At 54.9% G+C, this 25,664-nt stretch overlaps 2 protein-coding genes across 2 annotated transcripts; one reads left to right on the top strand and one right to left on the bottom strand.

Annotated features, from left to right (window-relative positions):
- Nucleotides 1–204: 204 nt before the first annotated feature.
- DCST1 (DC-STAMP domain containing 1) lies at nucleotides 205–14,603 on the bottom strand. The gene is made up of 17 exons (XM_012767888.2): nucleotides 14,578–14,603; nucleotides 14,333–14,445; nucleotides 13,978–14,103; nucleotides 13,802–13,876; nucleotides 9,386–9,514; nucleotides 8,905–9,044; nucleotides 7,921–8,137; nucleotides 7,676–7,819; nucleotides 6,993–7,114; nucleotides 6,418–6,575; nucleotides 4,270–4,369; nucleotides 4,045–4,140; nucleotides 3,785–3,911; nucleotides 3,285–3,401; nucleotides 2,312–2,454; nucleotides 2,070–2,183; nucleotides 205–514 (listed from the first exon to the last, which is right to left on the bottom strand). Exons 2-17 carry the CDS (start codon nucleotides 14,391–14,393, stop codon nucleotides 263–265), a joined length of 2,121 nt encoding a protein of 706 aa, XP_012623342.1. The 5' UTR covers nucleotides 14,394–14,445; nucleotides 14,578–14,603; the 3' UTR covers nucleotides 205–262.
- Nucleotides 14,604–14,650: 47 nt separating this feature from the next.
- Nucleotides 14,651–25,664, top strand: DCST2 (DC-STAMP domain containing 2). Its single transcript, XM_012767879.2, has 15 exons — nucleotides 14,651–14,998; nucleotides 15,151–15,321; nucleotides 15,656–15,757; nucleotides 15,996–16,193; nucleotides 16,526–16,591; nucleotides 17,095–17,308; nucleotides 17,453–17,610; nucleotides 18,270–18,434; nucleotides 19,672–19,839; nucleotides 19,988–20,088; nucleotides 20,740–20,870; nucleotides 21,208–21,335; nucleotides 22,383–22,476; nucleotides 22,582–22,722; nucleotides 25,426–25,664. The coding sequence occupies exons 1-15, from the start codon at nucleotides 14,656–14,658 to the stop codon at nucleotides 25,640–25,642; spliced, it is 2,397 nt and encodes a 798-aa protein (XP_012623333.2). The 5' UTR covers nucleotides 14,651–14,655; the 3' UTR covers nucleotides 25,643–25,664.

The following is a 25,664-nucleotide window of genomic DNA, read 5'->3' as shown; positions in this document are numbered from 1 at the left end:
CCTCTACAGCGCAGGGTGGGAGCTGAGGCCCGGTCCCACCGGCTTGGGCGTCGCGCCCTCACCTGGCCCCAGGTCTGGCCCCCTCCCTAGTGGCTTCGCTGTTTTCCCGCCTCCCGTCCGCGGCCGGGCCCGGTGGAGATCCAGCGAGCCAGTGCTCCCGACTGCCGGCTGGGCCGCGCCAGGCTCACGCGGGCTGCAGGAGCGTACGAGGCGTTTTATTAACCGGGAGGGAGCGGGGCGGGGGAGCAAGCCAGGCGCCCCTTCACTCTGCGTAGGTGGTGTCGTCATTGCTGTCACTGAAGGCGGAGGAGGAGAGCTCCTCGCGGGGCGTGCAGGCCGGGCACTGCTGCCGCATGTCGTCCCAGCACGACAGGCAGTACACGGCCTCGCAGTCCAGCGTCGGGCACACGTAGGACTCGAGCGTCTCGGGTGCCAGGCACACCACGCAGCGCCGGCGCAGCCAGGGCCGCAGGAGCGGGCAGCGGCGGTGCAGGATGTCCACCAGGTGGTGGCGCTGTTGGGAGGTGGGGGTTAGAGCCAGTTGGGGAGCGAGGGGCGAAAGAGGGGTTTGCGAAGGGAACTGGACAGCACTTCTTGTCTGAAGTTAGGAGACCTGACAGTGACCACATGGGCGAGGCTGGGTTGGCCACAGAAGACCCCTGAAGGGCCAGTGTGCTAGGGAAGTGGGTTGTGGACAGCCTCCCTGCCCCATTCCGTGATGGAGAGTGGGAGGATGCAGCCTCCAGGCTCTCTCCCAGTGGATATCAGCAACAACTATCTTTTGCAGTTCTCACGTGAGGCTGAGAAATGAGTAGGCCAGATAGACTGTCACTATTGTTATCCCCACTTTACAGACAAGAAAGATAAATCTCAGAAAGGTGAAGTGACTTTCTCAAAGACACACAAATAGTAAACAGTCAAACCTGGCTGGACCCATATGTGCTGATTCCAAATCACAAGCCCAATTCATTATTCTTTCCTGTCCCCTATACACTGTCTCCACACAATTGCCAGGAATAATTCTTCACAGGCCACCTTATTAGGTTACTCTTTGTTCAAGAAGCTTCAGGGGCCCCACTGCCTGCCTGCCAGGCAGAACTCCTGGGTTTGGCCTCCAGAGCCTTCCACAATCTGGTCCCTCTGTAGCCTCTGCTCCACTTCACCCCTCCCTGAATGCTGTCTTTTGTGCGCCAGTTTCTCCTTATACTAGGCCTGGCACTTGGCAGTCCCTTTGACTTTGAGTCTTTGCACGTTCTGTGCCCTCAGCTGGTAATGACTGTCCCTCACATTTCCACATGCACACTCAAATCCAGCTTACTTCAGGACACTGTCAAGGAGTCCCAATTCATTCTTTTTTGTTGTTCATTTTTCCATAGCACATTCATCCGGCTGCCCCTATTGTTTGTCATGGGGGCTGGGAGGGTCTAGGCACTGAAGGAAAAAGTTAAGCAAACAGTCTCACTATTATGAACTTTGTGTAAGACTGGCTGCCACTCATTGGTTATAATATCAGGCCCTGTACTAAGATACGGTAAGTAATTCAATCAATAATCATATAAGGCAGACAGTGTTATCATCATCATCTCTTTGTCAGGTGAGAAAACTGATCCTTGGAGAGGTGGTCACTTGCCCAGGGTCACATGATGACAGTAAACATGTACAGAACTTGCTGCATGCCAGCACCACGCGAGTAAAACTCACTTAACCCTTACAACTTGATGGAGTAGTTAATGCCATTTTACAGAATGGAAAAGCTAAGACAGAGCAGTTAAGTAATGTGCTCAAGATCACATACTAGTCATGGTAATAAGGGGAGGAGCCAGGGTTCAAAAGCAGGCCCTCTGGCACTAGAGCCCCACACCTGACTGGCACTCGGTACTCATCTCTAGTACAGCTCCCTGACCTCCAGGAGCTGTATAACTGGGGCCCTTAGCATGTGTCACATCAGAACTCACCAAGTGCAAGTAGGCCTGGGACCACTGGTAGGTGCTGGGTGAAGGATCTGCCCCCTCCCCCACAGTTCTTAGACGCAGCCAGGAGCTGGCAGGACCGTGCAGGCCTGGACTTACCGGAGCCTTCTGCTGTTGTGCTCGCCTCATGATGGCAGCCCTCCTCAATTTGGTGAAGGCTGCTCTCTTTTTCAATAGCTCATTGTAGAAGAACAGGATCCGCTTCTTCTCTCGCTGGGGGCAGGAAGGGGAGGAGGAAGGCATCCCCCAAAGATGGAGTTGGTGGGGAGCTGGTGCAGTGCGTGTGTGTATGCGTGCACATGCAGGTATGTAAGGGTGGAGAGGTCTAGGGAAGGGCACACCTTGGGGAAGTAGAAGGCTGCAATGACTCTCCGGAGCCGGTAGCCAAAAGCCTGTACCAGGCAGAGACACAGTAGCAGGCTAGTTGGCAGTACGGCTCTCCAGTAGGCCCTGGCATCCAGGCCCACAGGCTGGGGCAGGCAGGCTGGGGGAGAGGGCAGGGTCAGGGTTAGCCTAGGGACAGGGCAGCCCTGGGTTGAGCCCCCCAACCCAGTGGGAAATGCATGTTAGGCCTCTGATCCCTGCTCTCCTCCTGCCTGCCCCTCACCCTGCAGAACTACACTGTCAATACTGTAGCCAGTAGGCCCATGAGGCTGTTTACTCGGTGTGGGACAGATCTTGAAAATTTCCACCACAGCAGAAAGTTCTGCTGGCTAGTGCTGCTCTAGAGGGCTGGGACCCTCTGGCACCAAGACCCCAGTCTCCAGACTCCTTCAACTCAAACCCGTCAACCTCCACTTCTTCAAGCCTGCCCAAGTGTGCCATGCTCTGATTCCCCAACTCAAGCATGCCAACCCCTATCTCTCCACACCCAAGGCTCAGTTGCCCAACTCTTTTTTTTTTTTTTTTTTGAGACAGAGTCTCACTTTGTTGCCCAGGCTAGAATGAGTGCCCTGGCGTCAGCCTAGCTCACAGCAACCTCACACTCCTGGGCTCAAGCGATCCTACTTCCTCGACCTCCCTAGTAGCTGGGACTACAGGCATGCACCACCATGCCCGGCTAAGTTTTTCTATATATATTAGTTGGCCAATTAATTTCTTTCTATTTATAGTAGAGACGGGGTCTCGCTCTTGCTCAGGCTGGTTTTGAACTCCTGTGCTTGAGCAATCTGCCCGCCTTGGCCTCCCAGAGTGCTAGGATTACAGGCGTGAGCCACCGCACCCGGCCAGTTCCCCAACTCTTTACCTTGGAAATCATTTGACCTTTGCCCCCAGCCCTCAGTTTCTCTGATCCAAACTTTCAACCTTACTCACGCATGTTGTTTGATTTCACCACTGTCTCTGAGGAGGTGTTCAGGGCCCCAATGGTTTTCCTAAGAAGCCGGGCAAGCATGGAGTCTCCACCGACCTTCACCTCCAGTTTATGACTGCCTAAGGCCGGGGCAGTGGGGGGGGGCGGAGTCAGGAAAGAGCTGGATTTAAGGGGGTGGGCAGGATGGGGGCTGGATGTTGGGGAAGAGTTAGGGCACAGACATACTTCTCAGCTGCACAGGTCTTTCCATGACTTCAGTGAACCCTAACCCCTCCCTGTTGTAAATGTAAAGGGTTAACTGAGGACCGCAGTGACAGCTGTCAGGTTGCAGGGCTGAGATTTGACCTTGAGGAGGACAGGGTGGGGCTGAGTCACAGAAAAGAGAGCAGAAGAAGCAGGAGGAGGCGCAGTGGGAAGAATGGGGTGGGGTGGCTGCACAGGGGTTGGCCTTCTCCAGGGACTGTCTCTTGGGCCTGGGACTTGGAGTGTGGTCTGGCCTCACTGTAGAAGGAGTACTCCAGGAAGGAGTGGTGGCGGATGGTGTCGAAGATGCAGTAGAGAGCCCAGTCCAGTCCGCACATCACCAGCAGCAGCAGCAGAATGGGCAGCGTCTCCAGGAGCTCCCTCACCTACCCAAGGAGTGGGAGGGTGGACCTGCGCCCGATGCCTGCCTCGGCAGGGAGCACTCGGTGCCTCTGCCCTCCACCCTCAGCTCGCGGCCTGTGGCCGCATCCAGGAGCCTGCTGCCCACACCGTCCTCACCACATTTCTCATTTCCGAGGCCTGAATAGTGGGCTTGCAGGGGAAGATGACGGTTTTTGCCTCGGCTTTGCGGAGTGGCAGCAGAGACCGTTTGCCCTGGAAAAACATGTCTGCACAGTTAGGAACCCCAAGGGCCCACAGCCCTTTCCCTTCTGCCCTCCTGGAGCACGAAGCCCACACAGGACACACAGCAAGGCATCTTTGGGCAGGCCTGTGCCCGCTCACCAGCTGCTTCCTGCGCTCATCGATCTGACAGAAGTAGGTGCTGATGTAGACATTGTCAAAGCGAATGTCCTGGTTATAGCTGTCCATGTAGGAGAAGGACCTGTGGATGGATGGACGGTGATGTGTCCATCTCTTCCTCCACATTCTCCTCACACACTCTCAACCATGGGCTTCCTTGAGCCACAGTCATTCAACTGAGCAACCAGCGTTCATTGAGCACCATCCATGTCCTCGCCACTGTGCCAGGCAGTAGTGGTAACAAGGAGACTGTGCCCGTCTTCTAGCTGTGGCCTGGGAGACACCCCCCCTACACGCAGGAGATAAGGTGGGGATTAGAGGCAGGCATGGCCAGCCTGGCAGGAGCGGGGAGTGTGTGCTTGTGAGCTAGAGGCAGGTAAGCAGCCTGCAAGATGAATAGCATGCAGAGGCACAGAGACAGAAAAGTCCTCAAGGCTGCAGGAGTCACTTAATCCACCATGACTCCCACATTCACCTCTCAAGTCTCTGCCTTTTGGGTTACCTGCAGCACATCTCTTGGAGGTTAGCTCAAGCAACGCTCACCGCAAGCCACCATCTCCCTTCCACTAGCACACCTTTACCCCATCCTGGCTACCCTTGAGCACGGTAGTGGGGGGGGTGTGCGTGCCCATATGTATGTAGCTATTCTCTGTTATCTCCCAAAGTCCCACATTTCCTAAGGAAGAAATGTTAATTGTTGGAAATGTGTTTAAAACTGTAAAAGTACATTAAATAAACTCTGTAAAGTGTGAAACATAAGTTCCAATGCTATTGGTTCTGGGGCCCTGTAAAAATTCCTATCTTTGCCTTTAAAATAGAAACACTGTAACTATAAATGCAAAGGCTGTGAGCGCCCCCTTGTGGAGGGACCCATGGTGGCAGTGCCCGGGCTTACTGAACAGGGCTGCCCCCTGGCCAGCTATGTCCTTTTAGTGAGTGACCTCACCCAGGTTGAAAGCCTGGAAGTGGCGTTGGACTCTGTGCCTCCTTCCTTCCTTCCCTCCCAAGCTGGTTCTGATACCTGCTACACCTTTCCCTTTCCTCCCTCCATCTCAAGCCATTTTCCTGCCACACCCCATCCCAGCCAGGTTCCTGATCCAGCCTGACCTCCCTACCTCCGGCCTGCCCAGTCCATCTTGTGACCACTCTCAGTTCCAGGCCTTCCTTCAGGGCTTTCCAGACTATTCTGGTTATGCCCACTTCAGCCCAGTCCTTCACCCCAGCCTCTGCCCTCTGCATCCCACAGATACCAGGATCCTTGCCCAAGGGACACCTTTCTTTCCTTGACCATAGCTCCCCATCTGCAGCCTTGTGGGATCCAGTTTTGGCCCTTCCAGGGGCACCGCCTCAGCTCTCACACCTGTGCTGATAGGCAGTCCATATGGCCCTTGACCATCTGTGTCTTGTGGGTGTCTCTCACCACCCCCACTAGACCATGAGCCTCTTGAGGGCAGGAATATGGCTCACTCATCTTTGTCCCCCTAAAGGGCCTAGGTACACACACAACCACTCCCTTGCAGTCACTCTGGGGCACACAAACAGGAGCAGTGAACAGCCCCTGTGGCTGCCCTTGCCCAGCCCCTGCCCACCCCAGGTGTCTGGGGTGGAGACAGGAAATGGAGGGTCCAGAGGTCAGCAGGGAACAAGTGCAGAGAGGCCCAGGCTGCCCAGCTGGACACTGGGCTGGGTGGGGTTGAGGACTTTGTTCTAAATGGAGGGAAAGTAGCTGCCAACGCAGCAGGCGGGAGAAAATGAAAGCAAAATTGGATGATAAAAATGGCACAAAGTCAGAGCCAAGGGGAATATGAAGGGCAAGAAAAAATCAAAAGTCAAAGCTGAATGTAAAAAAAGTCAGTTCTGGGATAAAGGCCGGAAGGAGGTGGATAAATGAAGACGGTTGGCCTTTTAAGATGGTGGGAACTCGGGTAATGTTTCTTCTGACAAAATGTCCACGTTTTCTTTGACTCTGTATAAACAACGAACTCATCTTAAGAAGGCAAAGTTAAAGGTAAAAACATTCCAATGCAGAGCTGGGGATGGAATCTGCAGTTCCATCTTTATCACCTCCCTCAGGGCAGGGCCCCCATCCAGGGTGAAGGAAGGGCTGCTGGGGCGGGGGTCATGGCTCACGCGCGGAGGACCAGCAAGAAGGTGCAGGACAGCAGCACGTGCAGCAGCCCCAGGGTGTGCTCCAGCCAGGCCTCCTGGCGTTCCACATAGTCCCGCACCTCGGTGCTCACATGCTCCCAGCTCGTGTTGAGGCCCAGCAGCCCCGCCTGCTTCGCTTCCTGGTGGAAGGCAGGTATGCAGGCTCAGCCCGCCGCAGTCTCGCCAGACCCACACCCAGCCCCTTGGTGACATCTCTCCCCTGCCACCTGACTCATGTCCCCAGGATCCTCCCAGGATCTTCAGGAGTTGTCCCTTCTGCCCACTACCCTCCTTGACACAGTATTGCTTCCTTGCACATATCAGCTGACACCATCTCACACCTGGCTGACCATTCCCTCCCCAAGGCAGGTCTATGCATACCTGGCTTGGCTTTGTCCCCTCCCCCACAACACCAACACCATTCCCCTCCCTGTCCCCTTCCCTCATCCCCAGTCACCTCTTTCCTGTGCCCTCTCACTTGTCCTTCCTCATGCCCTATTCCCAAATGCCCTCCTCCCACTCCCTATCTGCCTCGCAGCCACGCCCTTGCCTCTTACCTTGAGGTCAATATTGGCTGAAAATTCCCCATCCAGGCCATGAATAGACTGGTTGAGGGAGTCGTAGGTCTGCCCAAAGTTGCCTTCCACTGGGATGCGACTGCGGCACCAAAACTCCATCGCTGGTGGACAAGTGGGGCCAGGTGGGGCTTCGTGCCCAGCCTGCAGTCCAGGGCCTGGCAGGCCTGCCTACCCTCCCGTGGTCCTCCATCCTGCCTTTGCCTCTCTCCCATGGCTGTCTGCCACACTGAGTCCTCCCCTCTCTGCTCTCTTTGGATCCTCCTCCCAGGAGCCAGTCCTGATTTCCCCCTCCCCTCCCCCCATCATTCTTAACCAAATCTAACACTAATATTGATTGCCGGCATCTACAGTGTGCTTCCTCTGCGTGCCAGCGCTGTTACCTGCTTCACATGAGTTAGCCCTTTTCCTACTCAAACACTCCTAATGGGATAAGTGCTATTATTACGCCCATCTTTCAGATGAAGAGACGAAGCCCAGAGCTTTGCTATAACTTACTCTGGGCCACAAAGCCAGTCAGGGGATGGGCTGCCTTGGAGGGTGCTGTGTCCTCAGAGCCTAAGCCCTCCCCATCTGATTGCTTTCCTGTGCCACACCTACCAGTGGCCCCCAAGGACTCAGCTCCCTAGCCCTTGTGCCACCCACCCTCCTGCCTCTGTGCCTACCCTTGGCAATGTTACAGAAGAACTTGAACTTCATGGGCAGACAGAGCAGGTGGTTGAGCAGTGGGACCTTGATGTGTTGCATGCACTGTTCATGCTTCCGGTCAAACCAACGACGGCAGCTGAGTATGGCCTTGTTCACCACATCTGTAGGAAGGGGGAAGGGATGTCTAAGGTTCCCATATCCTGACCTGGAACCCCAGCCCTGTGGCCCACCCCACCCTTCCCTGCCCAGGGATACCCCTCACAGGAGCAGCGCAGCTTGGTCTTCATCTCATACATCTTCTGTGTCGAGAGGTGGAACCTGGAGGCTGGGGCTTGGTGGGTCTTTATGCCTTGGGCTGTCTTCTCTGAGTCCGAGACATCCTCTGGCTTGTAGCCAGCCTCACTATTCACCTGGCCATCCAGGTCTTGAAAGGAAGTGGTGATGTTCTGAGTCTCTGCCTTCAGTGATTCTTTGCTGCCCTGGAGTTGGAGGGGGAGGAAGGACTGGGATGGCAGATGGGGGCTTAGAGCTTCTGCTGCCTGACAGCCTGTCCTCCCACCACTAGTCCAGCTTTGGGCTCTTACCCCAGGCCTACAGGGAGCCTAGACCCTACGACACAGCCTCTCACCTCAAATTTCCCACTGTCCATAGTCCTGGGGGAGCTCTCTCCTCTCCCCAGCTGTCTCACCTGTGCCATGTCTTAGCTGCACTTGTGTCCCAGTTCCTCCTCAGGCCTTATGTCCCACATCCTTACTAGATAGTGGTTCCCCAGGTCCTTGGACCCACCCTTCACCACTAATCTTTTAGATCATTATGCCATCTGAATATCCCCAACTCCAAACCCCTCTGCCCCCATCTCCTCTATTCTCCAACTCTCCAATTCTCCCAAATCCCTAATCTCTAGCCCTAGAGTATCCAATTCCCTGGTCTCCTGGTCTTCAGAGCTTCTGAACTACTGAAGGTCAAGGCCCCCAGTTTTCCTAGATGTTCTAGTTCAGCTGCCCCGAGTACTGCCCACTCAGGTATTTGGAAATGTGTGTAGGGCATGTTCCAATGCCTGGGGGGCCCTCCTGGCATTTATTGTCCTGGGACCAGGGTACATTCGGCAATGCTCAGAGATAGTTCTGCAAAACATGCCGATAGTATCTGCATTGGGAAACCGTAAAGCCAGGGTGACAGCTCCCAGCTCAAGCCAACTTGGCCCAGGGAGAGGGACCCCCACCCCCTGCCCGTGCACAGTCCTGACCAGCAGGTCCTTGAACACGGCTCGCAAGGGGGCCGTGGAGATGCGCCAGGCCGCGCGCGTGTTGTTGATCTGCAGTTCCACGGTGCAGCCCAGCGATGATATCACCTCATTGAGGTTGTGCCGCAGATTGGCCACTGGCCCTAGAGGAAGAGGCCTGGTAGGTCACCTTTCTGTAGAACCAATACTTTCTCAAACCCACCCTAGCTCCTTCTCTGTATTCAGTGACCATCTTCTAGAAATGCACCATGACGGGGCCCAGAAGCCTGTGAAAGGTTGTCTCACTCAACCCTTGATTTTTTCACTCATGTAAACTGAGGAGGCACAGAGATGAGGGGAGTTCTCCTAGGGACACACAGCAAGTTGGAGCAGCTGGGATTAGACCCCCACCTTTTCTCTTTCACCAGGCCTGGCTCCCATTGGGTGGCCCACCCAGGGTCACTGCTTCAGTGTCGCTAACCGGCACCTGGGGGCACACACTCACCCTCGTAGATGGCAGCCAAGGCGTATCCGAGGACAAAGAGCCTGCCCTCTCTGCCCAGCATCTTGGGGACTAGCAGGAGGCTGGCACAGCGGATGTGAGGGGAGGTCCCCCAGCCTATGGCCCCCAAGCCTGTCAGGAGAGCCCAGGAGATGGTAAGGCAAAGTGAGGAAGCCGCCTCGTCACCATGTTTACCAGGGCACCCACCTGCAGCCACCCTGGCTGCAGCCACCACTGCCCTGCCCTTGTGCCTATTTACACGGACCTGATAGGCCTAGAAGGCCACTCATTCATTCATTCAACAGCCACTTACAGAGTTCCCTGTGTGCCAGTCTCCAGAAGGGCATGGAGAGATGGCAAGAGGTTAAAAAGCCGTGAATGTGTGTGTGTGTGTGTGTGTGTGTGTGTGATGTGCTTGTTTATATTAGGGAAGGAAGCCAACACTTTCCATATCCAGGATGGTGTTGAGCTTACCCTAGGTGCTGAAGGGAGCAGAGAGGGCAAGAGAAAAAATTCTGGAAACAAGCACTGGTGCTCAGAGTGGTCAGAAGAGAGGTCAGAGCCCACCGCGATATTCCCAGTGCCCTGACACCTTCAGCACTCACAGTCTCTGCCTCTAATTGCAGCCCTTAATCATGCCTGGTATGTTTTAGAAGTTTCGCATGTGTCTCCCTGTGGTCTCTGCAAGGAGACAGTGAGCTCCTCGAAGCTCATAATCCAGGGAGAGAGACAGATGAGTAAACAAATGACTGCAACACGATGTGCTAAGTGCACAAGGGCGGTGCTTACAGAGAGCTGTGGGAGCCAAGGAGGGAGTAGGTATTTCTGCAGGGAGGGGTGGGGCTGGGAAGGCTGGACAAAGGAGATGATGTGTCAGCTCGGCCTGGAAGATGAGTAAGTGTTGTTAGGAGGTGCGGATGGCATTCCAGGCCAAAGGAACAGCATAAGCTGGTTGGGAAGCTAGAAGATTCCTGTGTTGATGGAGTGTTCGCCCAAATCAAATCCCAAATCCTTACACTTCCCTCCATCTCCCCTGTCCTCATGGAGTCCCCATTATCTCACTGGGACTGTAGCCTTCTAACTAGAGTCCTTACTGTCTCTCTTGCTACCTTATACTTCAATTTTCACAAAAAGTAGCCAGAGTGATCTTTTAAAAGCATACATTGGATCGTGTCCCTCCCCTGCTTCAAACCATTCAGTGACTTTCTACCACATTGGGGACAAAATCCAAACTCCCTTAACATGGCCTGCTGACCCTCATGATCTGGCCCCTGCCTACCCTCTGAAGTGATCTCATGCAACGCGGCCCCTCTCCCACCACGTCCACCCACACAGACCTTCTTGCTGCTCCTTGGACACACCAAGCTCATTCCTCCTCTCAGGTCTCTGCCCTGGCTGTGTCCCCGCCAGGGGCACTCCTCCCCCAGTTCTTCACATGGCTGCCTCCACCTAGTCATACAGGTTTGTGGCAAACCTTGTCGGGTGCCACCCAGCAGTTTTTTCTGCCTTCCTCTTTGCTAACACAACTTGGGTTTTGTTCAAGGGCAATAGCCTGGCCCTGTCCTGGCCCCTGGGGGGTAAATCTGGATCTGTCTAAACTCATTGTGGTGTAACAGGACATTGCAAGGGACTTGTTCTGTGGTCTTGGCCTTCTAGCTAAAGACCCAAGCAAGCTGAGGACAAATAGTTGCCCTAGGTTCTAATGAGAGCCCCCTGGCACTGCAGGTCTCTTTGTTGGGTTACCAAAAGAGCAAAACTAGCCTTTCACTCCTCTGTCCTGAGTCCATATAAAGAGGCTGGCAATGTGAATCTCCCGGAAGTGGAAGGAGGCAGCTGGAGCGGGCAGGCACGGAGGGAGCATCTGTGGAGGGTGGGCGTCACATGCCAAGTGAGAGGCTGCAGGGGTCCGAGGCTCTTCAGAGACTGGTGCTGCAGGAAGGGGAATCTGCCTCATCCCTCCTGGATGGGACTTCTGCCAAGCCCTCGCAGGGCAGCTCCAGGGCTGCCACCAAAGCACAGAGTCGGGGGAGCACTTTTGGGGGTGCTGAGCAGGGATTGAGACCAGCCCCAGCCCCAGCCCCTCCTCAGAGCAGGAGAGAGGGCAGCCACAAGGGGCCCTGTTTCCCTGTCTGGCAGGGCAAGGATGTGTGCATTACCTCCAGGACAAGTGGGTGTTTTGGGGGGCAGCAGACTGGGAGTCATCTGTGAGGTTACCCTCCAAGAAGGCAGCCTGCCTGAGGGACAGATGCAAAAGTAAGAGGCTATGGTGGCCTGTAGGAGCTAAGGGGCACTTCACAAGAAGTCATCCAAGTAGAACTGCCCTCTGCAGGGAACTGGGCTCTGCCGAGGTCCACACAGAGCCTGCACTGAGACCACACACGGCCCGCTGGGACGGCCAGGCTGGGGACGCCTGCCACACAGAGGCCACCGGCAGTGGAATCATAACGGCATCGGTGACTTCAGACTTTTGTTTCTTTCCCTCTTATTCTTCTAATCTCCTTTCTGACATCAGAAGAACCAAAAAAGGAAGGAAGCGGAGAAAAGAGTGGAAGAGCAGGCCACGTCCCTTCTCTATGGCAGGACCCCGTGCCAGGGACCAGGCCTGAGCTGGGGGCTGGGGGAGGGAAGAGGCTCGGGAATGGATGTGAGTTTGAAATTTTGATGAAGAGTGTATTGGACCTCTCAATCCCTGAAAATAAGTCAATGACTGAAGCAGGGCTAGGTCTTCTAAGGGAATACAAGCAGGCCGGGTGTGGTGGCTCACGCCTGTAATCCTAGCACTCTGGAAAGCCGAGGCGGGCGGATCGCTCCTGGTCAGGAGTTCGAGACCAGCCTGAGCAAGAGCGAGACCCCGTCTCTACTATAAATAGAACGAAATTAATGACCAACTAAAAATATATAATAAATTAAAAAAATAAAGGAATACAAGCTTTCTTGAAAGGTCATCAATGGGAGAACATGTTTGAATATGGTGGTCAGAGAAAAAGTCGTTTCCTGTTGGTATCTGACAGGATTCATTCAATAAACTGATGAGATACTAATTCCATTCCCTTTGCCTGGGACAGGTTCAGGAAAGCACATGTGTTGCAGTTCTTACCAAAGAGATGGGAGGGGAAGTCTGCTGGGGGGATTATAGGGAAGTTTTCCTAGTTCTTAAAGAGGGACATGAGAAAGGGATGTTCCTTTCTCTTTTTTCTGGCCTTTGAATTGCTGTATGAAGATGTGATGACTGGAGTTGCTGCAGCCATTTTGTTACCTGAAGAGGAGGGGTTGACAAGCCAAAGATGGCAGAGGGAAAAGACTGAAGGGACCCAAGTCCTGGGTAGGTTACTGAGCTGTTGAATTATCCAAACTCCAAAACCACCCTACCTTGAAACTTTTACTATGTGAGATAATAAACTTTCTCTACGGTTAAACCATGTTTAGGTGGGTTCTCTGTTCTTGCAGCCCAATACCTCCTGATATAAGATCTCCATTCACATATCACCTTCTCTGAGAATCTTCCCTGACTACTTGAGCAAGGGTAGCTTCCCGGACCCTTTCTTTCTTTTCTTTTCTTTATTTTTTTGGAGACAGAGTCTTGTTCTGTTGCCCGGGCAAGAGTGCCGTGGCATTAGCCTGGCTCACAGCAACCTCACACTCCTGGGCTGAAGCAATCCTTCTGCCTCAGCCTCCCAGGTAGCTGGGACTACAGGCATGCACCACCATGCCTGGCTAATTTTTTTTTCTATATATTTTAAATTTTCCAGATAATTTCTTTCTAATTTTAGTAGAGACAGGGTCTCACTCTCACTCAGGCTGGTCTCGAATTCCTGAGCTCAAGCGATCCTCCTGCCTTGGCCTCCCAGCGTGTTAGGATCACAGGCGTGAGCCACCACGCCCAGCCTCACAAGTTCTTTCTATCACATCCCCCTGTTCTACTTTTTTTCAAACTACTTGTCACCATCAGAAATGCTCTTATTTATCGTTCACTCATTGTCTACCTCTCTCCACCAGAATGCAAACTCCAGAAAGCCTGAGTGCTTGTCAGCCGTGTTCCCTGCTGAATCCTCAGCGCAGGTGCTCAGTAAGTGCTGGATGAATGAATGAATGAATGAATGAACGAACAAATTGAATTTCTCAGGAGAAGCAGAAAATGAGGCCAGAGAGGTCGTGAGAGATGAGGATTATGAAGGGTTGTGGGGTTTGGACCATATCATGTGGGCAGCGGGCAGTCCCTTAGATTGGGGAAGGACAGTGTCCTCTTCCTTACATTGGAAACCTCTTCCCCCTGGACCTCCCCCTAAAGCCTCAGAGGAGGCTGAAGCCACAGGGAAGCTTGGGCGCAGAAGACACAAGCTCAGGCTCCTTCCTGGGCGTGGGGGATGGGTCCATGTTCCTCAGGCCTCTCGAGACAGCCTGGCCTTGCCCAGCACTAACCCACCAAGCTGTACAACATCACCATCTTCTGCTCTTCATAGATGTTTATGGGGTTCACCAGGAGCTGAAAGAGACCTAAGGGCACAGGGCACGGACCTAAGGGCCAAAGGTCAAAAGATGGGTCCCAGCCCTGGGCTAGCCCCTGCCCACTTTTGGCCTTTTGTTTCCACACTCACCTATGGCCAGGAGGCCCCCAGCGCCTGCCCCCAGCAGGAAAGTAGTGACAGGAAACTCGCCTGGCTGGCGCCACAGGAACTGGCGGCAGGTCACTGGCAGCCCCCAGCTCAGGAGCCTGTGCACCGCTGAGAGGTGGGACAGTTTCTCTCAACAGCCCGCTCTTCTGGCTGGGATGTGGCTCATTAGGATTGGGGGCTTGCAGGGAGACAGAGGCTGGGAGAGGATGAGGAAGTGGGGCTGGGCTGGAGGGAGCCACTAGATGAGAGGGGTGGAGGGACCCTGCAGGAGAGATGGGGTGAGAGGAGTGGAGGCTGGCCGTGCTGGGAAGGGTGGGACCTCTGGTGACTGACTCACTGGAATGGGGTGGTTTCCTTCTCTGCCCTTTGGCTCCATTCTGATGACGTTTAACGTCCATGAGCCTGTGCCAGGGAAGCCCCTCTCATCCCAGAAGGCTCCTCAAGGATTTCCTGGGACATGGGGTTCTGGTGAGAGAGGGGAGGGGCTGCCTGCCTCCCCCGTCTCGCTCACAGCCAAGGTCTGAGCTGCACGTCCTTCAGTCCCTCTGCTCTGAGTTGTCTTAGGTCTGATTAGAGACCTACCTATTCCCGCACCAGTCCTTGGAACTGGATAAGGGATTCCAAGATACATGCAGGGAAAGTCCTCCGGAACCTTAGAATATGGCGAGAAATTCCAGGAGCACAGAACCTGGTGGGCATCTCCTAGAGACAGGCAAACATTTGGTCTCAGCAGCCATGCCCAAAGGCATGAAGGACGCTGTGTACCCCTTGAGGGAAGAGGAGCCTAGCATGGCACGAGCTTTGGTCCTCAGTGTGGGGGCTTTTAGCTTGGGCTTGTTGCTGGCCACAGCCTATGGGCTTCTGGAGCTCCTGGTGGAAGGGCAAAGCCCCTGGGGCTGCCTGGTGGGCACCCTCACTTTGGCTGCCTTCCTGAGCCTGGGCATGGCATTCTCTCGCCAGGTCCGAGTCACTGTCTTCCTGCTGCTGCCCCAGGCCTTCTCCAGTGAGCCTGGCACCCATGGAAGGGGACAGGTCCGGGGTCAGGAGGGATCCTGGGGGATGGGGAGGGTTAAGGGAAATATTCCAAAGACTTACAAGGACTTGCTGCCCTGTTCATGGCCAGGGTCCTGGTTTTGATGGAGCTGTCACCCCCAGGGCAGGGCCGTATGCTGCTGTTGGTGGCTGCCTTTGGGCTGGTGCTGCAAGGGCCTTGTGCCAACACCCTGCGCAACTTCACCCGGGCCAGTGAGGCTGTAGCCTGTGGGGCAGAGCTGGCCCTGAACCAGACAGCTGAAATGCTGGAGCGGGCCAGGCAGCCCCTTGTCAGTGAGTCTCCTTCACCTGCCACTGTCTCCACCGGTCCCCATGTCCCCCTTGTCCTGCATGTTCTACAGTCCTTGGGCTTCATTCTTCTCTGCTGGTACTGTGTCCTAATCTCAAAGCATCCAGGCCTGGCAAGGACCTCTGGGCCCACTTAGACCCTTTTACTCGCACTCTCTGGCCTCCCCCACTCTAGATTAACTAACTCGCAGCCCAGGCGCCCAGGCTCCCCACCTCCGGGGTGGCAGCCCCTCTCCACTCACTGCCCCAGAGGCAAGGTGAGAACCAGTCCCTAGAGGAGAAGGCCCACAGTGCCCCTGCCCCTGCCCCTGCCCCTCAGGTGCCCTGAACAAGATTAAAGCCATTGCCCAGAAGGCCAAACAAGTGGCTGACCGGGTCCGCAAGTTCTTCCGGTCAATCATGGACGGTGTGAAGCATGTAGGTAAGCACGTTACCATGACTAATTGGGGGGGTCAAGGGGCACCCAGTCTCCCACCTTCACCCCTGCCTAGGCCTCTTTGAGCCCCTCCTGGGTGCTGCCTAGTATCCACTGGATACAGCACAGCCAAGACCCTGGCCACAGGTCTCTCCAACACTGGGTGTTGTGCTGTTGTTCCCCAAACCCTGAGAAGTGGCTGCAGGACTCCAGCCCTGGGTACCAGCCCCACAGCTGTCCCCAGCCAGGGCCCTGCGAAATGTGTGGTATTGGCTCCTACACATTGGCGATGTGTGCAACTCGGAGCTGGGCAACCCTTACTTGAAGTGTGCACGGGTTTTCGACGATGCCAAGGACAGCTGCATGAAGGTCATCCCACAAGCCTACCACCTGTGTTACGTGCTCATGCCCTTCAAACTGGTGCTCTGTGGACTTGCCAGCCGTGAGAACGCCCGGGCCGCCAGCAGGGAGGGGCCTATGTGGGGCAGGGGTTTGGGGTGGGAATGTGGGGGTTAGTTGGGAGGGTAGGCCCCCCCAGGAGCAAGAGAGGGCAACGAATATGGAACCAGTAAGGATACTGGGCCCAGTACGGATGGGGGGCAGAGGGAGCGGCCAATGTGGGGGGTGGGCAATAGGGAGGGGCTAAAGGCTTTGAGCAAATGCGAAGGCTAATAGAACAGTCAAGAGGCCCTGTGAGAAGGGGGTCCTGGGAGGTGGGGGAGCAGGATGCGTCTCTGCCCCTCCTCCCAACACTCAGCAGCCTCCCACTCTCAGTGGCCCAGGTGTTCTGCGTCATCCCCAAGTACATCCAGCCCTTCTTGCGCAAGACCATCGGCACGCGTGAGTGACCCCTCCCAGCCCCTGCCACATATGGTGCTCTTGAGTGGTCTCCCTCCCTCATCCTGGCATGGCCATTGCCAGCCCTGAGTGCTCCCAGTCCATAAACGAGAATGCAAGAGCAGGAAAGGACCTCAAGAGGTCACCCAGGCCAATGTCCCTGCTGTGCAGATTAGGAAATTGAGACCCAGTGGAGGGGAGGTGCCTCAACAAAGCTCTACTTGAGAGCAGGAGCTGAGAACAGAAGCGGGGCCTCCCGTCCCAAGCTTAGGTCATCAAGATCCTTCCTTCTGGAGCAGCTATTGCGTGCCGGGCGTAATGCCGGGTGCCAGGCATGCATGGCGATGGCCCAGAAGGCGGGGCTTTGTCCCTTCCCCAGTTCACTGCAGGTGCAAACACTGGGGGTTCCTGGCTGGTCTGTGGGCTGGGCCAGCCCCTCGCCCCAGTGCGGCTCTGCCCTACCCTAACTCTCCCTGCGCACTCTCCCCTGGACCTGCTGGTCCCAGCTGTGATGAAGTTGATTGACCGGGTACGTCAGGAGTTTGAGTTCAACATGACAGTCACCCACCACTTCTCTGTGGATCTCAATGCCTCTCGGAGCCTGTCCCAGGTGGCAGTGGACCTCCGCGAGGCCGTCAGCATGAAGCTGTACCGCGTCCGGGAGGCCCTGGCCCTGATGGGCTACACCACGCCTCTGCTGCTCGTGCTGCTCTACCTCCAGTGAGGCTGTGGGCGCTGCGGTTGCAGGGCCGGGGCTGCGGGGACCGGCTCATGCCCAGGGCATCCTGGGAGGCTGAAGTCACAGGGTGCCTGTGGGGTCTGGTCCGGGGTGCTGAGGGCCTCACGTGCGCTCCACCCATCCAGAGCCCTGTTTTACCGGTACTGTTACCTGAACTGGGATAATTTCGACAACGTCTACATCACCAGCCGATTCCTGCACATGGAGGCCGTGCGCGCCACGGCGGGGCTGCCCACGGTGCTGCCGCTCAGTGCCCACGAGGCCGGCCGCTACATCCAGCCGGGTGAGGCCCCAGGCTGGGGAGAGCAGGGCCTCTTGGGGAGTCAGGGCTTTCCCCAGCCCCCCTGGTCTGACCCTCAGCCACTGCACAGGCAGGGATGAGGCATGGCTTGGGGAAGGGACAGAGGGAGGAGAAACGACTCAGAGCTCAAGGAAATTTCAAGCTGAGGGGGAGACACAGCCAGTCCCTGGGGAGCTCTGGGGCAAGTGGACATCTTGGAGAATGCGGACAGACAGGAAGGGGCAGGTGGTGCTTCTGGGAACACCCTGGAGGTCAGGACAGGAGGAAGGATAGGTGGCGAGTGGAACTGAGGAAGTGAAGTTGGCTTGGGGGGGCAGGAAGCGTGGATGTGCTAAAATGGCAGGGAGGACTGCCTGTGAGGTGGGGAGCCAGGTAAGGGGATGAGGGATGCCCCAGGAGGGAGGGTTCCTGGCGACTGGGAAGGGTCACGGGGCCCAGGTGGAGATGCTAGACCAGCTCCTGTAGCCACCGAGCCCGCTGCCCCTGAACAGTGTTCCCCACGCTGGCCGTGGGTCCTCCTAGCTTCTTTCCCTTTCCTCTTCCTGATGGGCAAACAGGCCCAGGCTCAATCAGGGGCAGCAGCTGCGGAATGGTGGATGGGAGCACGGGGAGCACTCTTTTCACCATCCACCCCCACTCAGGCTCCATCTTCCTGTCCCGATGGGAGCAGTTGGTCTACACCCTGGAGACCTTCAACCTTATCCGACACCTCCTCCTTGTGCTGCTTCTGGTCTTCCTGGACTATGCTGTCTTCTGGGTGCTCGACGTGGCCCGGTACCAGTTGCAGGGGGAGATCGTGGCCCGCAGTGAGTGTCTACACCTCCTCCCGCCCACCTGAGGAAGCCCCCTCAGCCTGCTCCTGCATCCTCCCCATCCACTCTGAGCCTTCTCCTCTTTCCCACCCTCAGCCCTGGGGGACTGCCTGAATGTCCCCATGTCACGATTACTCACCAGCCCCTGACTCTGCCCATGTTTCAACTCTATCTTCTGCCTAGTAACGCCTGTGTCCAGATCAAGTTTAGAACATAACAGAGTAGACTGGCTCTAGAGTCAGACTGGCTTGGGGTCCAAATCCCAGCTCAGTCCTTTACTAGGCGGTGACTTTAAGCAAGTTTCTTAACCTCTCAGAGCTCCAGTTTCCTCATCGGAACAATGGGATGACGGCGTTAGCAGTCTGTCTGGGTTGCTAAAGGAGTAAATGAAATTATGCGTATTGACTGCCTATAGACCATTGCTTGAGAGTGTGCCACAAGCCAAGGGATATAATTAATCTAATTCTGTGTGCCAGAGGATCAACAGAAAAGTTTTAACCACCCCCCAATAAAAGACAACCCCCCAAACAAAGCATGGTCCAGTGCCTGCTGCACAGTCAGTGCTCAGCCAATATTTTAAAATAAAAGCCCCTGGGTGGGCCAGGTGTGGAGGCTCACACTTGTAATCCTAGCACTCTGGGAGGCTGGGGTGGGAGAATTGCTCGAGGTCAGGAGTTTGAGAACAGCCTGAGCAAGAGTGAGATCCTGTCTCTACTAAAAATAGAAAGAAATTAGTCAGACAACTAAAAATATACAGAAAAAATTAGCCAGGCATGGTGGCGCATGCCTGTAGTCCCAGCTAGTTGGGAGGCTGAGGCAGGAGGATCACTTGAGCCCAGGAGTTTGAGGTTGCTGTGAGCCAGGCTGATGCCACGGCACTCTAGCCCAGGCAACAGAGTGAGACTCTGTCTCAAAAAATTAAATTAAATTAAATTTAAAAAAAAACAAAAAACCTCTGGGTGGTCGTGGAGGGAGGGGTGATGGACTTGGCAGGCAGACCAGACACCAGTGCCACCCAGCTGGACCATGTGGCCAGTCCTCGGTGCCAGGACTGCGGTCAGGCCCTGGGGCTCCGAGAGGGTGCCTGGGGCATCAAAGGCCCCTGGCTGAAGGTACGGGCCATGCCTATGATCTGGACTGCTATGCTTTCCACCTTCCAAAAGGTGTGGCCTTTTCTGCATGGTACAGGGGATACTGCCACGAGTGCCACTTATACAGTGTTTCGTGCCAGGCCCTGTGTTAGTATCTATAACCGTGAAAGGAACCGGCTATACTGGGAATATTTATCGTGACCTGGTGTCGGCATTTGACGTCCTGCAGCAAGGCAACGTCACTGTTTTGTCCCCACGCTGCCTCCTGCGTCCCTCAGAGCCCGATGCCACTGGCTACGTCGTCATCGGTATCAACCACACCCTGAGGGCCCCGGGGGATGGACACCACTCAGGGCATGGGGGGCACAGACTGCTGGAGGGGCGGGAGGCCAGGGGTGTGTGTGGCTGGCACCATGTGCCCACTGGGGATGCTTACTGTGCCGGCTGTGTCCCCAGGCATCATGTATGGCCTATGCTTCTTCGTCACTCTATTTGGCAACTACGTCAGTCGGCTGCGGCGGGTCATCTGTGCCTCCTACTACCCATCCCGGGAGCAGGTGAGGGGTCCACGGCGGGCAGCCAGCCCTTTCCCTCCCTAAGGTCCTAAGCTGGTGGCTCTGTCTTGGCTTTGGGAGCGTGGAGTTCTTCAGCAGCCCCAGCCCGCCCTTATCTGGTCGAACCCAAAGCAGGTTGCCTGGACTGCAGGCCCCTCGACCCCAGCGGGGCCGGGAGGAAGGGTGGGGATAGCGCTTGCCTCCAAAGTTTTGTTAATGCCAGGGGGCAAGGGGCAGTGGTGGCGTGTTGAGGTGCGAATGGAAACTCGCCATCCGTTTACTCATTTAGTCATCATTCACTGAGCACCTACTGCATGCCAGTCGCCGTGCGGGGCTCCAGGGTGCCGAGATGAACCACACTCAGTTTGGAGCCCATAGTCTCAAGGCAGGCCACGGGCTTTTAACAAGACATTACGATGTTTGAAAGTGTTTTTATTAAGGAATGAATAAAGTGCTATGGAAAGCCAGAGGAGAGAGTGGGTAATCCCACCTGGGGGAAGTCCAGAAGGCTTCCCAGAGGAAGAGGCATTTGAGCCAAGCCTAGGCGGATTCATAGGAGTGAGGCAGAAGGAAAAGGTAGGGGGTGGGGACAAGTGCAGAGGCCATTCTGGGCAGAAGAAACAAGGGCAAATGGAACCCCATTCCTGACCTCAGGAGAGGATCTCCTACCTCTACAACATACTTCTGAGCCGCCGAACCAGCCTGTTGTCTGCCCTGCAACGAGCAGTGAGGCGGCGTGCAGCTAACGAGGACCACAGCAGTGTTTTCTTAGTGCTGGCCAGCCGGTGAGGCCACTGTCTTTTTCCTATAAGGGTGAGGTGAGAGGGGACAGAAAAAGAGCCAGGAGTTAGAATGGATCACTGTCTTCCTAAGTGTCAAGAGCTTTGGGTGAAGAGGGTGCTGATTCCATGCCATTCATGCCCTGAGAAGAAGAATTAACAATGAGAATTCTTAGGGCTGGGGAGTGAAGGGAGAAAAGAGGACAGGGCAGAAGAGAGGTTGTTGCGAAAATCAGAGGGATGGAGGTTAGACTGCAGGAAGTCCTCCCTATTGTTTGGAGGTCAGTGCTGGAATAGGAGGGCTAGGCTGGCCTGCTTAGTTGTCTGCAACCTCTCTTCTTAGGTGCCCCTGCCTGGGTCCATTTGTCAACCAATTCTGGGGGCATCAGGCCTACTGCCTGGGCTGTGGGCAGCTCCAGGATGAGGAGGACAGGCAGAACTTTGTGTCTTGTAGTACCCCGAGCTGCAAAGGTGAGACCCCTGAGAAAGGTGCCTTTCCCTGCTGGGACTCACTATTTGCATATGATCAACTGTGGTCCTTTCTTTATGGACTTCTTGGATATCTCACCTTTTTTACCCTCCCTTCATTACTGTTCATGTTCTCATTTACATTGAGCCCTTACGTAGCTCATTTTCTCCATGCTTGCCTTAATTCTCCTGGGTCTCAATAGGATTTATTTATTTATTTATTTATTTATTTATTTATTTATTTATTTTTTTGAGACAGAGTCTCGCTTTGTTGCCCAGGCTAGAGTGAGTGCCGTGGCGTCAGCCTAGCTCACAGCAACCTCAAACTCCTGGGCTCAAGCAATCCTCCTGCCTCAGCCTCCCGAGTAGCTGGGACTACAGGCACGCGCCACCATGCCCGGCTAATTTTATATATATATATTTGTTGGCCAATTAATTTCTTTCTATTTTTATAGTAGAGACAGGGTCTCGCTCAGGCTGGTTTTGAACTCCTGACCTTGAGCAATCCGCCTGCCTCGGCCTCCCAGAGTGCTAGGATTACAAGCGTGAGCCACCACGCCCGGCCCTATTTATTTATTTTTGAGACAGAGTCTCACTTTGTTGCCCAGGCTAGAGTGAGTGCCATGGCGTCAGCCTAGCTCACAGCAACCTCACACTCCTGGGCTCAAACAATCCTGCTGCCTCAGCCTCCCGAGTAGCTGGGACTACAGGCATGTGCCACCATGCCTGGCTAATTTTTTCTATATATATTAGTTGGCCAATTAATTTCTTTCTATTTATAGTAGAGACGGGGTCTCGCTCTTGCTCAGGCTGGTTTTGAACTCCTGACCTTGAGTGATCCTCCCGCCTTGGCTTTCCAGAGTGCTAGGATGACAGGCATGCGCCACCACGCCCGCCCTCAATAGGATTTATATGCAAGTGGCATTGCAGCAGTTACTTACTATGTACCCCATGACAGATGGTCCCTTCAGGGTGGGATAGGGGAGGCAGGGCCTGGAAACCAAGGTGGGCAACCTCAAGTTCACCTCCTTCCCTCCTGGCCTCCTCTAGGCCTCTACTGCCTCACCTGCTTCCGCCTCCTGGACAACACCTGCTCTGTGTGTGCATCTCCTCTCTCCTACCAGGGGGACCTGGACCTGGAGCTGTGAGTCTTTCAGTGGCATGGGTGGTTGGAGTCTGTGGGGGCAGTGGGAGCAGCCACGCTTCTCCCAGGATGTCTGTGAGCTACTGAGATGGGAGGCTTCTCCAGGGACTCTAGTGACGAGGAGGGCCCCCAGCTATGGCTGGCTGCAGCTCAAAGGAAGGACCCTGAGCAGGAGTGGTTACTGCGGCAACAGCTCCAGGACACACTGGACAGGAGCCTCTCCACGGAGTCCAGCTCCGAGGCCAGGTGAGTGGGAAGCAGAAGGAATCGGCACCTGGGAACTGCAAGGCCTGAGCATGTTCTGTCCCATTTACAAAGGGCTTCCTGGGTGCCTGGACCTCTGCTAGGGCTGGAGATGGAGATGAGGGGAAGTGAAGGAACTGAAGTTTGCCAAGTGCCTGCTCTGTGTCAGCACTGCTGCCCTGGAGGAGCTCCCCACGCAGCAGGGGACAGTGACATCAAATAGATAACAAGTGTCACAGTGTCAAGAACACCCCAATAAGGGAGTGAAGCACGCTCTGGGCAGCACATAGGACAGAACGACCAATTCGGGTTGGGGGTATATTAATGAAGGCTTTATAGTGGAGGCAAAAAAACGAACTGGATCTGGGGGGCAGCCTGGCGGTTTGCTAGGCTGGGACGGGGAGGAATGGGTTCCAAGGGGAGGCCTGTGTGATTCTGAAGAATGTGAGGCTTTCAGGAGGGCAGAGCCTGGGGGGGGGGTGTCTGAGTGGAGACCTCAGAGGATGCTGGGAGACGAGGTCTGAAGTGAAGGTGAGGAGAGATGGGCCAGGGCCTCACTTGCCATTTGAAGATCTTAGGTTGGAAAGTATACTTGTTCATACTTGTCATAAGCTAGGAAGGCAGAGCAGAGGTTGGGCACAAGCAGGGGGACCAGAGAGGTGGCTATCTTAGCCTGGGAGAAGTTAGTGGTGACCTCGGGATTGAGGTGCTGAGGGTGACTGGGATTTCTGTGCTTGGGACTGGGCAGGTGTTAGAGCAGGAAGAGAAAAAGGTTCTGGGTCAAGAAAACTGGCCACAGTTTTGAGCTTTTTGAGGTGTCTATACAGCATCCAGCTGGAGATGCCCAGGGGACAGTTAGAAAGGGACAGGGCTCTGAGCTAGAGGTATATTTTCAGGGGTTGTTGACTTGGAGACTGTAAGAGAGAGGATAAGCTAGGTCATCCTGGTAGAGTGCATAGCCGGAGAGAGGGAGGGAACAGGGACAGAACCCCGAGGGCTCAGTTACAAACCAAGGAGGGGCGGGGCTTAAGAGAGCAGGAGAGCAGAGCATATGAAATCAGGTAGGATCATCTGAAGATAGATGGTTAAGAGATCACTGGAGTGGCGTGTTGGCAGTATTTCTCATGGCATCAGGAAGACTTAAACCCGATCATAGATGGGTTGAGAGGTGACTGGTAGAGAGGACTCAGGAACAGGGAATGTGGCTGTCGCAAGAAGTTTGGTAATTCTATTAATGTAATAACTGCTGTAGTTTTAAAGTAAGCTTGTTGGTGAAGAGGGAGTTAGTCTCACATGGTTAGAGAGTAGTAGCTTGAAGGGGATCCAGCACTGAAAGATTTTTTATATCCAAGGATAGGGAGATCTGAACATTTAGGCAATAAAAAAGAAAGGGAGCATTGAAGAGGGAGGGATGGGCTCTAGGGCCAGGTGGACAAGGTGGCCTTAGAAAAGAGCAGGCTTGTGGAGGCAGGAGAGGAGAGTGAGGGGTTCTTCCGAGCAGAACTGAGCCTGCTGCAGCCTGGTGGCCTTGCTTTTCTCTGGGGAGTAGGAGGCAAGGGCATCTGCTGAGAGAGCAAAGGGATGGCTGGGAGTAGACTAAAGGTTTCAAGGAGTGGGTGGTGGAGGTTGAAAGACCTGCCCTGTGGAATAGGCAAAGAAGCTGACTGGGGAGGTTAAGCGATTTCCAGGTAGCATTAAAGGCCCAGATGATGTTGAAAACCATAACCTGTAATGACTGCTCCAGTGTGGTTATGTGGTTTTCTCTGGCAAATGTGGTAGCCATGAACAGGATTCAAGGGGTGAGGGCTTTTTCTGGGCAGGTCAGAAGGACAAGACGGGGAGAGCAGAGGTGTCTTTGTAAGAGTGTCTGAGATGACTGGCCTTGGGGAAGAGAAGTGGCTGTGTTTTGGTGAGGTGTTAGAGCAGGGGCAGTGGCCAGAAGGGAGAGCTGGCTGGACAGGAGGGGCTCAGAGAGTGGGTAAGGGAAGAATTCTGAGATGACTGCAATGAGTGGCCAAGGCTAAGGATGTCTAAGTGGGAGCAGAGGTGAATGAACGCCAGTCAGGCCAAAGAAGTGAGAATTGAAAGGCCAGAGCACTGGATGGGTCCTCCAATGAGGACAGTGCTGGACCACATAGCAGCCAGCGTCTAGTGCCCGAGTCTTGGACAGATGTGGCAGGGTGTCTGGGAGGCCTGAGGAGCCACCACAGTGCTGGTGGTGTAGCTGCCAGGGGCTTTGCAAAAAACACTACGGGCCAGCTGGGTTTGAGAAGGTTAAGCTGCCTCCACTTGGGAGGACTACAAAAAAACTGTCCAGTGGGCACATTCCAGTGTGAATGGGGCGGTGGAGGTCGTGATGAGGTTGAAGGGGAAGCAAAGCTTTCTTTTTAAAGGTTCCAGAGAGCCCAGTGAGGTTCAAAGCTGGGTCAGCAAAGGGGCTGCTTGAGCCCTGGGCAGGTGTGATCACTTTAGTCACTAGTGATTCTGCCCTTACTCACCATGCGGCAAGTCACTGCCCACTCTCAGCATCAGCCTAAAATCAGAAAATCTCTACAGCCATGGGCTGTAGGCCTCATGGCAGGAGGACAGGAGTGGCTGGTAAATAATAGGAGTGGATCTGAACAGATGGGGCAGGGCAGGGGCAGGAACACACCTGTGAAAACAGAATGTTGGTGACCAGGCCACCCCTCTTCCTTTCCTCACTAGTGACCTGGATGAAGAGAAGGGGCCTCGGCAGAGAAGGAACAGCCAGCAGCCTGTACCTGAGACCAGTCAGCCTGCCAGCATTCCTGTGCCTCCTGAGCCCCACAGACCACCTGAGAAATCCTCTGCCCCCAAAGCAGACCCTGCCCCAGCTTCAGAACCCCCAGTCCCTCTCTCACCTCCCTCTGCTCCTAATCCCTCCCTCACATCTCAAGAATAAAGGAACCAAAAGTGGACACAAA

The sequence above is a fragment of the Microcebus murinus genome, chromosome 2 (assembly GCF_040939455.1).
Source record: "Microcebus murinus isolate Inina chromosome 2, M.murinus_Inina_mat1.0, whole genome shotgun sequence".
In the NCBI taxonomy this organism is placed as follows: Eukaryota; Metazoa; Chordata; class Mammalia; order Primates; family Cheirogaleidae; genus Microcebus; species Microcebus murinus.
This window is presented reverse-complemented; position numbering and strand designations above follow the sequence as displayed.